General features: G+C 42.0%; 1 protein-coding gene across 2 annotated transcripts in view; it reads right to left on the bottom strand.

The window, feature by feature from the left end:
• TIMM44 (translocase of inner mitochondrial membrane 44) overlaps positions 1-17,583 on the bottom strand; it is a 121,813-nt gene that overhangs the window by 31,672 nt on the left and 72,558 nt on the right. For both annotated transcript variants that reach the window (XM_069216762.1, XM_069216763.1), the window contains exon 11: positions 4,987-5,076. In XM_069216762.1, coding sequence (XP_069072863.1) covers positions 4,987-5,076 — 90 coding nt within the window. The remainder of the gene's footprint in view (positions 1-4,986; positions 5,077-17,583) is intronic.

The raw sequence follows: 17,583 nt of genomic DNA on the forward strand, positions 1-17,583 counted from the left end.
TCTGCCCTCCGAAGACGCGGGTACTTACCTGCTGGCAGACTGGAACCGGGGCACCCCCTTCTCCATTGAAGCCTATGCGTTTTGGGCACCACTTTGAACTCTGCACCTGACCGGCCCTGAGCTGGTGGTGTGGTAACTTTGGGGTTGCTTTGAACCCCCAACGGTGGGCTACCTTGGACCTAAACTTGAACACCGTAGGTGGTTTACTTACCTACAAAAACTAACAAATACTTACCTCCCCCAGGAACTGTTGAAAATTGCACTGTCTAGTTTTAAAATAGCTATATGTGATTTATTTGAAAAGTATATATGCTATTGTGATTATTCAAAGTTCCTAAAGTACTTACCTGCAATACCTTTCATTTGAAGTATTACATGTAAAATTTGAACCTGTGGTTCTTAAAATAAACTAAGAAAATATATTTTTCTATACAAAAACCTATTGGCTTGGAATTGTCTCTGAGTGTGTGTTCCTCATTTATTGCCTGTGTGTGTACAACAAATGCTTAACACTACTCCTTTGATAAGCCTACTGCTCGACCACACTACCACAAAATAGAGCATTAGAATTATTTATTTTTGCCACTATCTTACCTCTACAGGGAACCCTTGGACTCTGTGCATATTATTCCTTACTTTGAAATAGTGCATACAGAGCCAACTTCCTACAAGTAGACATTGCGATAGTCTGTTCACTGATTTAATTCTTAATCTTTTAGCTTACCTCTTTGAGAGCAGACTCTAGGTCAGTCTCTTCAGTTGCTTTATACTTAATTGTTTCCTATGTTTTTTTTGTTTTCCAAAGGCTGATCATATGCTAATCCTTTTGCAGAATAATGTTTTGACTATTTCAATCGAAGCTAATTCCTAATGATTAATTACCTTTTAGTTTCTGTACTGATAACAATTTGAATAATTCTATTAGGCTTTAACTCGGAATCCTGGTGTCGTTCAGGTTTATTGGCCTTGTGCTGGTCTTCCAAAGTCTCACAAGAGACTTACGAAGTCTAAGATCAGCTACAATTTTGCATATTCACTCTCTTAATTACTTCATTAGAGCACCAACACCTGAATCGTGCATCATAGTGTCACTGTAGTCAGTCACTCTGGATTTCAGTTGTCTACGTGGCTACCCTGTTTTACTGTTCAAACTAAGATTTGAGGCAGTAAAAAGAAGAGCGCCCATAGGAAAGGAACAGTAAAGTTATCTGGGATTCAATTAGTCCTTGCCTATATGACAGCTGTTTTTCTTCAATGACTCAGAATTAATTATAATGTGGGTAGCACAAAGATACCAGGCTTTATTCAAATTTCAAGTAAATAAGTGCGTGGTGAAGGATCAGCATGTCACCAAACCCTAAGTATGAGGATCAGGTGCTCAGGCAATTTATTCCAGAACCTCTCCTATAGTCCATCCGAGTCACAAATAATTATTCCCATTTTAACATCACTCATTAACAGTGCAGAGAGCAGGACATCAAAACAAACATTTTTCATAAGTAAATTTAAAAGGTTTCTTTTATGTTATGTACTTGACAGAGTATCCACCTACAGTCAACTGAATGAGCATAGAAAAATCACGTAACAGCTTCAAAAGTCTTTCTTCCTATGCCTGTCAATCAGAAGGTAACTTTTGGAAAGATGCAAATGCTTGTTAGAACTCAAAATGTGCCCCTGCCTCTAACTGAACTTACAAAAGACACAAAACCCACCTGTCGCGTGGTTGCTTTAAGTTCAATAGCAGAAGGTAGATTCCTAAATACCCCTGGAAGCTGGACAATTAATGAAAGAGCTTTAAAGCTTCAATCAGCTCCAAAACAAGAACCGTTCACATTGTTTTTATAGAGTATATCCCCAGCAGTTCTTGATTAATGAAAGTCTACACCTTGTGCGTAACTCTGTATGAGATAGATGGAATCAACGTGAAACTACAGAGCAGCAACTAGTGCGGCAAACCTAAAATTACTTCAACATGTGTACCAACATATTTTGAGATGGATAGACTGTAACCTAGAGCATATAAAGAGTGCAATCAGGAATATAAGTAGTAGAATTTCCAGCTTTCCAGCCTCAAAGAAATAAAAGGCAAGTGAGGATCAACAATGAAACAGACATCAGTAAAGTGAACGGAGGATAAATTCCATGGGTGCATAGGCAAGAGCTACATAGGTTTACTACAGCATATCTGTGTGTATGCTGTAGGGCATGGGAGGGTTTGAGCCTTGGAAGTTACAGATATAAGGAATGGCTACCCCGAAGAGCATCTTATTTGTCCAAAGTGGTTAACAGGTTGGCCATATGGAGTGCTTGAGCTGAGAAGCTAGCTTCATATGTCGGGTGATGTAGTTAAAGTAAACCACTGAATATACTACAGTGGGGATGAAAAGAAATACTGAGAATATGTTTAAACCCACTGTAAAGCACCTTTGAAATACATCCTTGTTATTCTATGCCAGAAAGTAATTAACAATATTGAAGCAAAGGTCAGGATCTGTCTGGTGGCTGGCAGCAATATGATCTCCTCCCAGTTGTTCTAGACAGCCCTGGTAAATCAGAATGCAGAGTTGGAAATGCCGGTGTCCTCTCTGCGACTTTCAAGGGGAGGCCTTTTCAGGTGATACTGGTGTAAAGCCAAACGTTCCTGCCAGAGGACGGGCTGTAACAAACCCAGAGAGGGCACAAAGGCAAGATGGCTCCTTCACTCCTATTTATACGCATCATGACCTCTTAGGCAGCTCTCTCTCAAGCCCATAATGATAACGCAGAGGGTTGAGAGCCCAGTTTTGGAATGCATATGCTTCCTTCTTGTTACATGTTCTCATCTGCAGGAATATTTCTGGATGCCATCTTTTTGAGGTCTTTAAATTGAGCTGTGTAACAGTAAAACATATTATGAAAGTATCATATAAAACCTTTAGGTATATGGCCACTATAACCATCACGGCTGGATCTACAACTGATAGGGCACTGAATAAATAAGAGTTGTAAATCTATTATTGTGTTATCTAGTGCAGCTCTACATTTTAAGGTAAAACCAACAGTGTGCAAAATGAGAATGTGCGCTCTCAGAAAGTTACTGACTTGTAACAGTGGCACAGTGATTCGAGTGTGATACTTTGAACTAAGACATTGGTACCATAAAGAGCTCCGCAACACCGCTCTGCCTGGGTCAGCACACTATTCTTCTCCATTATATTTACTCACTGGCCATTGCTGTATTGCTGTTTTTATGCTTTTCATTAATAAACCAGACATCTGCCCCCATTGCTTTTCCTGGTAGGGAACTGTGAATGTGAAGTGCTTGACCATTTGTAGCCTCCAAACTGACAGAATATGAAGGTACAGGTGCACTGGAGTCTATACAAGTTTCGACTGACGATGCCCTATTGATTTGTCCAAACTCAGCACATGCCACAAGGAGGAGTCATAAAATTGTTGCTGACTAATTTGATTTGCCTAATTTAAATGGACCATGAATGTGGAAATATAGTATTTAAAACACTTCTGTCCCCATTTTAACATATTCAATATCAGAAATTACAATTTATTATCATACAGGTTGACAGCACCTGATCCCATTCTTAGACACAAAGGGGGTCATTCTGACCCTGGCGGTAGACTACCGCCAGGGCCAACGACCGCGGGAGCACCGCCAACAGGCTGGCGGTGCTCCCATGGGCATTCTGACCGCGGCAGTACAGCCGCGGTCAGATACGGGAAACCAGCGGTGTCCCACCAGTTTCCCGCAGCCCATGGGAATCCTCCATGGCGGCGCTGCAAGCAGCGCCGCCATGGGGATTCCGACCCCCTTACCGCCAGCCTGGTTCTGGCGGTTTTGACCGCCAGAACCTGGCTGGCGGTAACGGGTGTCGTGGGGCCCCTGGGGGCCCCTGCAGTGCCCATGCCAATGGCATGGGCACTGCAGGGGCCCCCTAACAGGGCCCCACCAAGATTTTCAGTGTCTGCCAAGTAGACACTGAAAATCGCGATGGGTGCAACTGCACCCGTCGCACCCCTTCCACTCCGCCGGCATCCTCATGGAAGGGGGTTTCCCGCTGGGCTGGCGGGCGGCCTTCTGGCGGTCGCCCGCCAGCCCAGCGGGAAACTCAGAATTACCGCGGCAGTCTTCTGACCGCGTAGCGGTATTCTGCCGGCGGGACTTTGGCGGGCGGCCTCCGCCGCCCGTCAAAGTCAGAATGACCCCCAAAGTGCTTCTTAGACTCTGAATGGAGTCTTGCAGCTCTCCTTCATAACTCTCCCTAGGAGAGTGGAGGGTAATTCAATGGAGGAGATGTCAAGACGCCATGGAGTCGTGTGCATTACACAGCCGTGGGGTATGGCAGCATGGACAATTTATAAGGAGAGTAGTGCATCTTAATGTGGGCGGCCAGCAAGTGGGCTTGAGGGGCACAGCATAGAGGCCGGACATCTTTGTTCGATAGCACATTTGAAAGTAAATCTTTTCTTTTACTGGATTCAAAAATTGGAACTCTGCAAACTGGGATATGGGCATGGGTTCCTATATCAGGACTATGATTTATAAGACCTTTTAAAATTATTGCATCACTGATAATAGATGCAGCCTGTGGTTGCAGCCGAGTAATGCTCTCTCCAGTCAAAGCCTTTAGTGACAAACCTAGCAGTACCAAAGAACCCCTGCTCTTTCACTTTAAACGTTGGGAAAGGTCAGATCTTGCCAAGCTGTGGCCTAGAGGCTGGGCTGCAATCACAAAGGTCACCATAAACAGTTTTAAAAAGCATCTAACACTATTGTATTTGAGACTGTGTCAATACAAAATATCCTACACTGACTAACTTCAGCTACTATGAAGAACAGCTCTATGGGCATTAATTGCCTATATATCATTCATAAACTTTGGAGATTGAACATGTCATCTGATTAAAAGTTGTACACTGAGTTCACTGCCCACCTTTAAAAATATGGAAATATATCAGAATATGAAGAGGCATAAATGGTTAACTTACATCGATGTTGTCGATGTCAAGAATCTTGGAATGGAACTGCAAGGCCATCGCTTTGGCTTGCTGGATTGGATGAGCAAGTTGACTATACGTCTGAAATAATAAGAAGTCATTGTTAACAAACGCAACAGTCAGACTGAAGTTTTAGACTGATGATAATGAGAACTCTTCCATGTCTTTAACATGTTCCATGTATTCAGATTCCTCAACAATGTGCACCCCAACAGTGCTGACCAATTTTACTGGAAGTGAAAAGACACACAAAAATCTACTGGATTGTGTGGTGTGAGAATGTCCTACGAATCACATGACTACATATTAAAATTAAAAGTTACATAAACTGGCAACTATGACTTCCAAATTCACTTGTCTGCATTGCCAGTTAAGTTCTGCAACCTCAGCGTAGAAATTGGCAGTGTTGTAATGCATAATTTTCAGGGGAACGAAAACGGTACACAATTTAACTGCTTGCCACCACGTGTCTACTTGTATGTACCAAGGTGGAATAATTTTTTTTTTTTTTTAGCAAATCTGTTTATTAAGAGAAAATATTACATTAAAAGTGGGTAAATGCTTTCTTTTCCAGGTAAAAACAAAAAGTCTGACCTATTCCATTTAAATGTTACAACGATATAGAGCAGTGTTTCTTATCCGTGGACCCCTGTGAGTCTGTGAAGCTTACTCAGGGGGTCCGCAACTGTTTACAAAATTAAATAACAGGACATTGTTAACAAATATACATAAAGAAGCAAAATGTAAAATTACAAATAATTAATTCTCCGTAAATGTTAAGAGTTTTGTTTAATTGCAGGCTAAACGTTAGGTTGGTATCCCTGGCATGACTGGTGGTAGCAGTGCAAGAACAGTAAACATAATCTAGTATGGACAACTGGTGAGCAGACAAAAAGAAATCCTGCATTAAACGCAAAAAAGGCAAAGTGGTGTACTACGGCCCAGCATATTGCTTCATCATTTAGGTACAAAACATGTTCAGAAAGTGCCAACCTTCCCATTAAAATAAAAAAAAAATGTTTTGTATTTTGGGGGAATTAAGTAAAAGGTGTCCTAATTTGTTTAGTTGCTCAATCTATATTTGTTTCTGTAGTTTTGGGTACTTATTTGACACTCACACTGTAGATATTGCTCAGCCGGGGACTCCAGCTTCTAGTAGAGATTTGGTGGTGGTCTCCAGAAGTGAAAAAGTTAAGAACCACTGTTACACAGACTCTTGCGAATCAACATAAAGGCCAGCAGTAATTTCTTTAACTTGGCCACAGACTGAAATAAATGAAGGAGGGCCAGTGACTGGAAAAGGAAAATTCAGAGCCCCACGCACATGAAAGAAAGTATTCCCACTAGGGATGTGGATGATGTTCTTAACAAGCAGCCCATCAAGTTTGTCTACGTTAGACATTCAAGACTGCAGGACTTTCCTTGTTAAGGGGTTAATTAAAAAGAAATCTCGAGTCTTACAGGTCTAGGGTTATGTATGGGGTCTAAACATTTGAATATTTCAGGTTGGTTCTGATCACAGTAATGGCAGGTTTCTCCATCTGCAATATGGTTTGTGTATTTGACAACCTGTTTTCCAGAGATGAAATTTCAGGCAATTTCCATTTGTGTGCTAGTGACAACTAATGGTCAATAGTTGATCATTGTGCTGGGTGCAGTGTCTAGAGAACTTGTTCCCTCCATTTGGAGGCACATGTACCACCCCTGGGGCATTAAATGTAAGTTTTAATTCAGTAATATCAATAATCAAAGCTAACCATCTTATTTTATTTATTTTGTAGGTATTTGTAACGCACACATATACTGAAGCTTAATGTTGCTATATAGAACTATAACACAGCCTGATCTCAGCCACTCTAAAACAACGTTTTGTTTTTAGCAATCCCAGGTAGATATCTTTTACGCTGTCTTTCCACTCAGAAGTGATCTTCATAGTGCAGCCCCCAATTATGTAATGTAGTGCTCTTGTCGCCATAACTTCTGCAAATATATAAGGCTTGTGATGGGTCTATGGGGTTAGCTGGTGTCATGTATCACCTGTATAGTGCCAAGTGGATGATGTGGAAGCACAGGCAAAGACAGATGGATAGATGTTCACGGGTTATGTAATATCTACTTGTTAAAATGGAGTTTCATTTTTCATGTAGGGTTATGGGATATTGTGATGTGTATCATGTAATTTTAAGCAAAGATAACTGGATAGATCGATTGTCACAGGTTGTGGAACATCATCTTGTTAAAGATGAGTTTCATCTTCCATGTCGGTTTATGAGATTTTATGATATGTGTCTTGTAGGATTTTATGCATCCAAGAAACAGTTTCACAATTCTTAGGTTGCAGGACCAATTTCTAAAGTCAGTTGGACGTGGGCTGCAATGCTCATCGGTGTGTTACGTTAGACAGCCAACCAGTTATTTAGTTGAAGAGTTCATTCTCTGACACTTTTAAAGCATGTAAGTACCTTAAATGTAAATTTTTAGCCCCATCATACATTTGACATTTCACAACCATCCCCATTTCTTAAACTTTCCAATGTCTGGTTCAGTACTAAACCAAGACTATTTATAATCAGGGATTACGGGGGTCATTTTTGAATTGCTGACTTCCGGGCTCAAAAAAATCATAAAAATTTTACTAGACCTGCAGGTCAAGTAACATAAATAATCTACTCGACCTAACTGTAATGTACCTGACCCGTAAACGGGTCTCAAACTGTGTGACCCTAGGCAAATAGTTTACAGAGTCACCTTTTTATTAATTCTAACATATGCTTGCACCTTCAAATATGTGAGCTCAGCATTTCTGCAGTACGAAGAAAACGTCTTTTGTTTGATTAAGTAGTTTGCTGCATGCATCACAAGAATCTAGCCCACATACCCATGAAGGTCTAACCCACATAACCTAGGACTTCTTTAAGTTTACTAATAAGATTGCCATCAGGGCAGGAGTGTTTCTCAGTTTGTTTAAACATTCAATTTTAATAAATATATTACTAAACCATGATGTGGTAACATATTGTCATCTACACACAGTCAGTTTGCAAAATCCTCTCCACTAACTTGCATCTTTTCTGATGATAAAACTATATAGTGTATTCATCTGTGAAAATTGGGTTTCAGAAACCATTTCCTTTGCACATCAACATGTAAAGGATTCTGATTTGTTTTCATCCTATTAAAATATTAATATAAAAAAGGGCTTTCACAACTACTGGAATATATTTTGAAATGTTTGCACAGTTGACTTAGTCATTTAAATGTTGTGTATGAGGAATAACCTGATATCCTTTTATTTTACATTCTAAGCAGCAGGTCACACAGTTCACCTCACAAAGTCCTGGAACTCTGTAGTCAGAAGGAAAATTAATTGTAAGAAAAACTGGCTTTTGACCTCTGTCTGTGAACACAGAGAAAATGTGACATAAGAACAAGATTTAGAGCAGGGGTCTTCAAACTGGGGGGCCTGAAGTGATCCAGGGGGTTGGGGGGGGGGGTGCACCAGGCTCTGGCCAAAAGAAGCATTACACAGATAAGTGTTTTGTTTTAAGCAGAAACCTGCTATTGCACTTTTTAAAAGGTAAATTACTTAACTGCAATGTTTTAATACATCTATACATATTTAAACATTGCTATCTTATTGAGAAAAATTCTGAGGGTGGGCCAATGATTTTTTTTTTTAAACTGGGGGGCGCAGAATAAAAAAGTTTGGAGACCACTGATTTAGAGTCTTCTTTTATTGCCCCTCCACTTTACAACTGAACAGAACATCTGTTCAGTGTCAAGTCACCAGAAGGTCGACCAGTTTGACCTGATCAAATAAGACTCGCCAATGCGAGTGGTCGAGTGGATTTTTCGAGCCCTGGACTTGTTAGACAAAATGTCTGAGTAAACACTACAGCTTTTAATAGCGAGGTGTAGGACGTTCTCAGTTTTTGGAATGTCAGGCAAGCATTCTCAGTGTGGTCATAGCCTATGATCGTTCCAGCATTATCCAGCATGTGCCCAAACCAGTGTAGGTTTCAATTCAATTCACAAAATCTTATATAGCGCATAGCTACCAAAGAGACTCCCAGCACTAAACAGACCTTGCAGGTCAATAACCACACCAAAGGAGTAAAACCTAAACAGCCAGGTATTCAAAGCCTTGCAGAAGGACAGTTTATTGTCAAGTTCTTGTAACTCTAAAGGAAGAGAGTTCTACAATTTGGGTGCCAGGTAGGCCACACAACGGCCTCCCCACCAGGACCTGTGGATTTTAGGAACCTTCAGCAAGCAGTTCGCAGGGGATGTAGAGATGTTAACAAAGGAGGGCCCCTACTGTGAAATGCCCTGAGTAAAATGCAAAGGGCCTTAAATTGCACATGTTGCTCCACTATAAGCCAGTGTATTGCTGCCAAGTCTTTTTGGTGGACTGGTGTCTCAGAACGTTCAAGAGGAGTCGGGCAGCAGCAATCTGTACTACTTTTAACCTATTTACCATATACTGAGGTGAGCCAAGATATAGGACATTGCCATAATTGAGGTGTGAGATTACAATGGCCTAGACAATCAGTCTTTTGGCTCGAAATGGAAGAAGGTGGAAAACTTTCCGCAACCGTCTTAGGACCCCAAAGCAGATGGTGGCAAGCTTCTTTATTTGCTAGTACATAGTAAGGATGGAATCTAGCCATATCCCAAGGCTTTTTAATCTGGCTTTTGGGGGTTGGAAGGTTCCTCTGACAGTCAAGCAAGAGCATAGGAGTCCTGTTATGAAAGTTATTGCCTAGTAACATGACCTCAGTTTTGTCTTTATTAAGTTTTAGTCTGCAATTGGCCATCCACCTGGCCAAATCTTAAAGACAAGGAGTCATACGAAAGTGATTTGAGCTTAGGTCGGGGGGGCAGACATGACCAACTGAGTGTCGTCGGTGTAAGAAACTTCTGACAGCCAATAGGACCACACTATCTCTGCCAAGGGGTACATTTAAAGATTAAAACTTGTGGGACTTAGAAAGTAGACCCCTGCGGTTCTCCACAGCTCAATTGAAGGATTTCAGAGAAACAGGACCAATTTAGTACCTGAAAGATGCGATTCTGATAAAAGGAGGTGAGCCACGTTAGTTCCATTCCATTGACACCCCCATTCGAAACTATCAGAATAAAAATAGCATGGTCCACAGTACTGTGCTGTAGTCTCAACCCCATTTGGGTAGGGTGAAAGACCTTGTAGGATTTCAGGAAGGCATAAAGATGTTTATTAACATGCTTTTCCAGAAGCTTAGAGGCTCATGGTAACTGAGAGACCGGCCTATAATTTTTGTACAAACAGTCAAGACTAGGTTTTTTTTGTTATTAACAGTTTGACTACTGCATGCTCCCATTGGAAAGGGACCTTTCCACTATTAAGAGCTAGATATAACAAATCAAATAGAACAGGGGCAATACTTTCTGGCCCCTGATAAAGGATCTGAAGTGGTGCGGGTCCAGAGGAGAGCCAGATTTTCCTACCTCCAAAAGGCCTTTAAGGGTCACAACCGTAAGACTGGGAAAGGCCGAAAGATTTGCGTCCCGTTGATGTAATGGGACCTGTCAGGATTGAAGAACTTCTAGATTTGGCCTGTCGGGGAAGGAAGAATAGATATTCATTACCTTCCATTCAAAGAAGCATGCCAAATTATTGCTGTGTTCGACCGAAGCTTCTGGGGTGAAACTAACGGAGTTAGGCTCAGTAATCTCCCATAGGATCTGAAAGATCTCTTTCGGAAAATTGGATTATCTTCCAATTTTTTCTGAGTATTAGGAAGCTTGAGTAGTTTTTATTTTAGCGTGGTAATTTAAGGCTATCCTGTATTCAAGTTTCCTGGTCTCATCATAAAATTTCTTCCACCTTCTTTCAAGGCGTTTACATTCCTTTATTAGGATGAGTAAATGGGAGTTAAACCATGGGGATGTCCTACCACGATGGGTGTTAGTATGCAGTTTTGTTGGTAGGTTTATGTGAATCAGAAATCCACTCATTGAACCTACAAGAGGAGAGAGTGATTTGTTCCGGAAAAAACAAATCTGACCAGGCTTTGTACCTGTAGATCAGTGATGTTACTAAATATAAGATCGATTGTATGACCTCTCATGCGTGTGGGGCCCTTAGTCAATTGAATAAATTCCAAAAGAGTGAAGATCAGATAAAAGATTCTTAGCGGTAACATTGTTGATACCATAGACATGAATATCAAAATCTACAAACAGGGTGAAATTACGACTATTTAAGGCCAAACCAGCTACTAAATCAGGAAGGGCCTGTATGAAATGCACATATGGGCCCAGGGGCCTATATAGAAGAATTCCAGAAAAGGTAAAGGCAGGATTTAACATCGAGAAAAACACATGCTCTCAAAGACCGGAGAATTGAGGGGCGTAAAAGAGCACACAATCATTTCTCTGTGAATGATGGCTAACCAACCTCCTCCCTTTCCTGGCCAGTTTAACCTACTTATGAGGTAACTGGGTGACAGGGCGTGGGCTACATCAGGGGAGCAGTCCTCATGGAGCCACGTTTCAGTAAGGAAAAGCAGGCAGTGACTCGGTAAAAAGCAAACAGTTTCCAAATTATGAGCAGCCAAAGACCAGCAATTAACAAGGTACATCAGCCAGGATGAGAGTTTGCAGTTGCCAATAGGCTGACTTGAACCAAGCTTGGAACACAGCCCGCAACTATTGCAGACCAGTATTGATTACACTGAGGTCCATGGAATAGGAGCAAGAGTCGGAACGCTCTTCCCCAGTCTCAAGCTAATCCTCCCGACCCTTCCAGAAGTGTAGCGTGCCGAAAGAAAGGTTAAAGGAACGCAGCTCTCGCGTGCAATATTCAAAACACAGACATCAGGTGAAGGTTATGAAAGTGCAAATCTACAGAATAAACAATAAACGCACACAATGCACAGCAACAGACCTTAAGACTTAAAAACGCCATCCAGCAGACTAAAATAGTTTAGATAGTTAAAAGAGGTGTGCTAGAAGCTTAACAAGTCCGCTGCACGTCCGCTGCATAGCCTCCCTTCTAGAGGAGAGGAAGAAGCTAAATGTGGCAAATAATAGAGCACTGACCTTAAAATGACAGGTATAGGAGGCGCTGGGAATAGGGGAAATAATGGTTCCCCTCTCTCATACAAAGCTCTTACCCAGTCTCAAGCTAATCCTTCCAGCCCTTCAAGAAGTGTCCCAAAAGTGCAGCATGCCAAAAGAAAGATCAAATAAACGTAGCGCTTGTGTGAAATAGTGCAATATTCAAAACACTGCTATCACGGAACTCGGATATCAGGTGATAGCTATGCAAGTGTGAATCTACAGAATAAACAACAAAAACATATAATGCATACCATCAAACGTAGGACCTACAAATCCCTTCTTGCAGATTAAAATAGTTTAGATAGTTGAGTTGTGCCAGCAGCCTTACATGTCTTAACTGACCCCCTTAATTGACCCTCTAGTGTGTAATCAAGGCAGCCTGGAGTTGCCAACCCGCCAATCCGGACAAGAACTGTGCATCCAATTCTCTGGTGTGTGCCAAACCCGAAAAACCTGGATAGACATAGCTTCCAGTGGCTTCATCATCCGCCCCTGAATCATTATTGGTAAAGTTTGACTCATTGGAGTCACCCAGGCGGAAGTTCAACCAACCATAAACTCAAGTCGGCTCAATCTAAAAAGATCTTTTTGAACCACTTGAAAGTATGGAAGAGGGCATCAAACATACATAAGGTCATGTGAGTAAAGTACTGATTTGCAAACGATGGACCTCAGTCTAGAGTGCACATTTGGCAAAAAACACAATGGGGTGTAATGCTGCCCAGAGCATCTGCCAGTGGTTTATATTTGTAAGATATGGCAGTCCGGGATGGAATGTTCCCATGAGAACCTCAGTCAGTACTGATTTGCGTAAGACGAACCTCCACCTCGAGTGGCACAGCCAGAGAAAAAAGAAAAGCTAGAATGCTACCCAGTGCATTTGTTAGTGATTTCGCCTACTGAAAATTCTTTCTCCCACCATTATTGTATGTTCTATTTCCCTACAATTCATTAAAGCAACACTGGTGTAGAGTAGCACCCAGCAGCATTGGGGAACAGTTCATATGCTACAGACTTTCATATGAGCACAGACCCTACAGCAAATACTAGATGACGCTCTTAGAATTCTTGATGAGGTTGCTATGTGTCTACAGACCCATCCCTCAGCCGATTATAACGCCATCACTCACAACTCTTACACAAACTGTCATATAGAATATGTATTGATGGATGGTTCTACAATGGTTCTCATCATTTCTATCTGCAAGCTCTCAGTCTGTGAAATCGCCACACTCCTATTAAAATGTAGCAATAAACAAGGTTCTATTTTTCCAGCTTATCTATTAAACTGGTCTATAGAAACTCTTGGTTTCATGCTGCAGAACAGAAGCAAGTCCTTATCCCAGTACGCAGACTAAACACAAATATACCTAAGTGTATCTACACAGGCAAGCATAACCAACTTGAAAATATTCTTATATAAATAACTTCTTATTAAAATTGAACCCAGCTAAACCCAAGTTCTTACTTTTCTATTCAGGTGACTCTCTTTCCCACAGTTCAAGAATGGTTAAAGCTCTTTGCCTACTGAGGGGTAGCTTTGTGCCTAGTGTCCGTTGCCAAATTTCTGGGTTTATATGAATTTTACAGAGCACATCACCAACCTGACAAACATTGCCTCCTTTCAACTGAAATTGTTCATTCTCCTACCAGGACAGCAGTGCAAGTACAACCTTGATCAGACCAAGGAAACACAATTCTTGCAAAAATGATCGAATCGTCCACTGCAACCCTCACAGCCATCATACATGTGGCTGCCCAGCTGGTCACAGAACAAAGAATACATACCTTACCATCCATAGCTTAAGAAACCTACACCAGTTCCACCAGTAAGCTGGAATTTCAAATGTTTCATAGCACAAAGTAATTAAAACTGTCCCCCTATCTTACTTAAGGCAAGTACGCGTTATAGGCAGATTGTGGTCTACCAGCAAAAAGCCACCTAATATTAGAGTTATTCAGAATAAAAAAAATAAAAAAAACTGTAAGGAAGACATTTTTTGCTTGGTACCTAGATGGCGAACAAGTACATTGTAATAAATCACACTAAATCCTGACCTCTGTGCGAGCAGGAGAAACGTAAACAGCCACCATTTTAGTTTTTCCGTTTCTGGCGATCTATTCTTTCTACCTGGTAGCCCAATAGATCTGTTGTTGAAATGTTGCTACAGTTAACAGTTTTTTTCAAAAGCGCTTCGCTGCACATGTCGATCGGCCCTTGCTGCATCGGCACAACTTCAAGACTAAATAATATGGATACTTTTAAAATCCAGATTTTTTAAAATAATATTATGGTCCTGCCAAAGCTACAAGAACTGTTTAGAGTTATTTAGAAGAACATTTTTTAGACATATTTTGAATTTATTTCTGGTAGGTGCAGCCATAGTGATTAAGGGTTAGGTTTGTTCTATTCTAGGAAAGAAGTCTTTAGCTTAACATATTTTACCCAATTCCCCCTTTCTACTAAGGTTTGGGGCAAAACAAACCCTACCCCGGCTTAACCTAATTCATTACTTTGTACGCTGTAGTGGTGCCTCTTTGAAATTGAAAATAACAATTATTTTGTCATGAAGAAAAACTGAATTTACTACTGAGAAGAAGTATTATATCTTACCCAATGTGATCTTTAAATAGATAACTCAATTTAATTTACAGAAATGGCTGACATTTACAAAAAAATGCCTCAACTGTAGTCCTGGGTAAGTAGAATACGGAGCCACAACACTGTGTACTGCCTTTAGCTTTTTTTCCACTAAATGTTTTATTTGATATAGAATGGCATTAGTAAATGTGTATTATTTATTGCATTTAGAATTATATTTGATTGATGGGCGATGTGCATAATTAATGTATATTTCTTATACAAGAAATAGTATTCAGTATTATTAATGCAATAGTAGGAAGAAATTATTTCTCTGAATAGGTTGAAATGTTATATATATATCGAATGAAATTGACAAATACCTTGATTCAATCTTTAAGGGCAAATTAAATTGAAAAATACCGAAAAACTGCCAGCTCAAAGTTAAACTATGGTGAACATACATGAGCAACTGGCAGCATAAATAAAACTATATAATAATGATAGGTAGTTCTCAAAAATATATTAATCCATAAAAACCATAAGATGAGCATACTCTATTAAATGTTCCATTGGCATTACTCATGTGACTGGCAGTTGTAAAAATTTAGGTGGTGTGTTGCAATCACTGATAGCTACCTTTGAACAAGTGCTTTGACGAAGACAATTGTTTGCTCAGGTTAAACCACGCCATTTAAAAAAAACAGTTGCTTTCTGTGTACACCAAACAATGTGCTCCAGGGCAGCTGTCTGTGCTAGCTAAATTGGATACTCCTATAGGAGACGGGCATCAGCACAAATAAAATCAAAGCTTTCCACACAAACCAAAAGTGCACCAGTCACAGGCAATTACAAAGCATAAACTACGAACTTCAGTCCCAGACTGCAGTCAGCGCAGACTCAATCACAGTATTTGCAGAGCCTGTTAAGTGGTCTGTCGTGGGCATGTGCGAGTCAGGTAAGTGTTCTGTAGGACATTTTCTTTAAGTGTCAGTCAGCATGGTAAGCTCTACTCGACAACCTCGCCACCCTCAACCTCAGACAGCTGGTCTCAGCACCCACACACATCGCAGTACACACACTGGACCCCATCTTCACCTCAAGCAACCGGATCACCATCAAGACCTTCTCCACCCCAGACTGGACCGACCACCACTGCATTCACTTCACAATCACCTCACCCAGCAGCTGCATCCGCACCCCCAGTCCTCCCCACAGGAAATGGAACAAAATCACCAATGAGCAACTCATCTCATGTCTTGACAAATCCCTCCCTCCGATGGCGACAACACAGCAGCAAGCAATCTCAACGCAAGGATCACCAAATGCGCCAACACTCTAGACCCCCTCTGGCTGACACCGCCCTAACATGCACCTAAGAAAGCCAGCTGGTTCACCACCAAACTCCAAGAATCAAAGCGTACCCACAAATGCTTATAGAAAAAATGGAGGAACAGCCAAACCAGCGAAAACCTCCGAGCTGCAATCGCCACCGAAAAATCAAGAACGTATGGAAGGACGCACTCTGGGAGCGCATGAACTCCTCCACACACAACTCTAAGGAACTCTTCTCAGTCATCAACGAGTTCATAGATCCCCCCCTCCAAAGCCACCAGCACCCCCCGTCACAGGATCTATGCGAAAAACTCACCACCTTTTCCACCGCAAGTTCCAGGACATCTACAATAGCTTCCTCCCAGAAAATCCTGGCACTGGAACCTTTCACCAACCCAACCCCACAGAACCCACCCAGACCATCCACAGCTGGTCCACGCTCACCACGTAGAAAACAGTCAGCATCATGAACAGCACCCACTCCGGAGCCTCCACGGACCCTTGCCCTCACCACATATACATCAAAGTGAGCGCATCCATCGCATCCAAACTCCGAAACAGAATGAACTGCTCCATCAACACTGGCACCTTCCCCGAGGGCTGGAAACACGCCGAAATACGCCCTCTCCTGAAGAAACCTTCGGCTGACCCATCAGAACTAAAGAATTTCCGGCCCATCCCTCTACTATCCTACCCTGCCAAAGTACTGGAGAAAGCAATCAATGCACAACTACGGAATTTCATCGAGGCCAACAACTCCCTTGACAGCTCCCAGTCTGGCTTTCGCATCAACCACAGCACAGAGACAGCCCTCCTGGCACCCACCGACGACATCCGATTACTCCTAGACCGCGGCCACACAGCAACACTCATACTCCTCAACCTCTCAGCAGCCTTCGACACGGTCTCCCACAGCACTCTTGCACTAGACTACACGACATAGGAATCAGTGGAAAAGCCCTGGAATGGATCCACTCCTCCAACTCTGGGAGGACGCAGAGGGTCAGATTCCCACCCTACACATTCACACCCAGAGTAGTCAACTGCGGGGTCCTCCAAGGATCCTCACTGAGTCCCACACTGTTCAACGTATACATGGCCCCTAATGCAGCCATTGTCAGAGGCCACAGTATGTGTGTCATATGCCGATGAAACACCACTCATTTCCCTCACTGAAGATTCGGACACGGCCAAAAGGAACTTCCACTCAGGAATGAAAGCTGTCACCACCTTGATGAAAGAAAGCTGCCTCAAGCTCAACTCCAACAAGACTGAGCTCATCATTTTTGGAATCGGCACCTCAGCTTGGGACGACTCCTGGTGGTCCAACATCCCTCAGCGCCGCCCCTGCACCAACTGAGCACACCCACAACCTAGGCATCATCCGCAACTCCTTCCTATCCTTGACCCGCCAGGTAAACTCAGTCGCCTCATCCCGCTGGCACACACTCCGCAAACTTTGGAAGATCTTCAGATGGATCCCAGCAGACTGTCGCAGGACAGTCACCCATACCTTAGTCACAAGCAAGCTTGACTACGACAAAGCCCTCTACACCAGCACTGTAACT

This window comes from Pleurodeles waltl, chromosome 12, assembly GCF_031143425.1.
Source record: "Pleurodeles waltl isolate 20211129_DDA chromosome 12, aPleWal1.hap1.20221129, whole genome shotgun sequence".
Classification (NCBI taxonomy): domain Eukaryota; kingdom Metazoa; phylum Chordata; class Amphibia; order Caudata; family Salamandridae; genus Pleurodeles; species Pleurodeles waltl.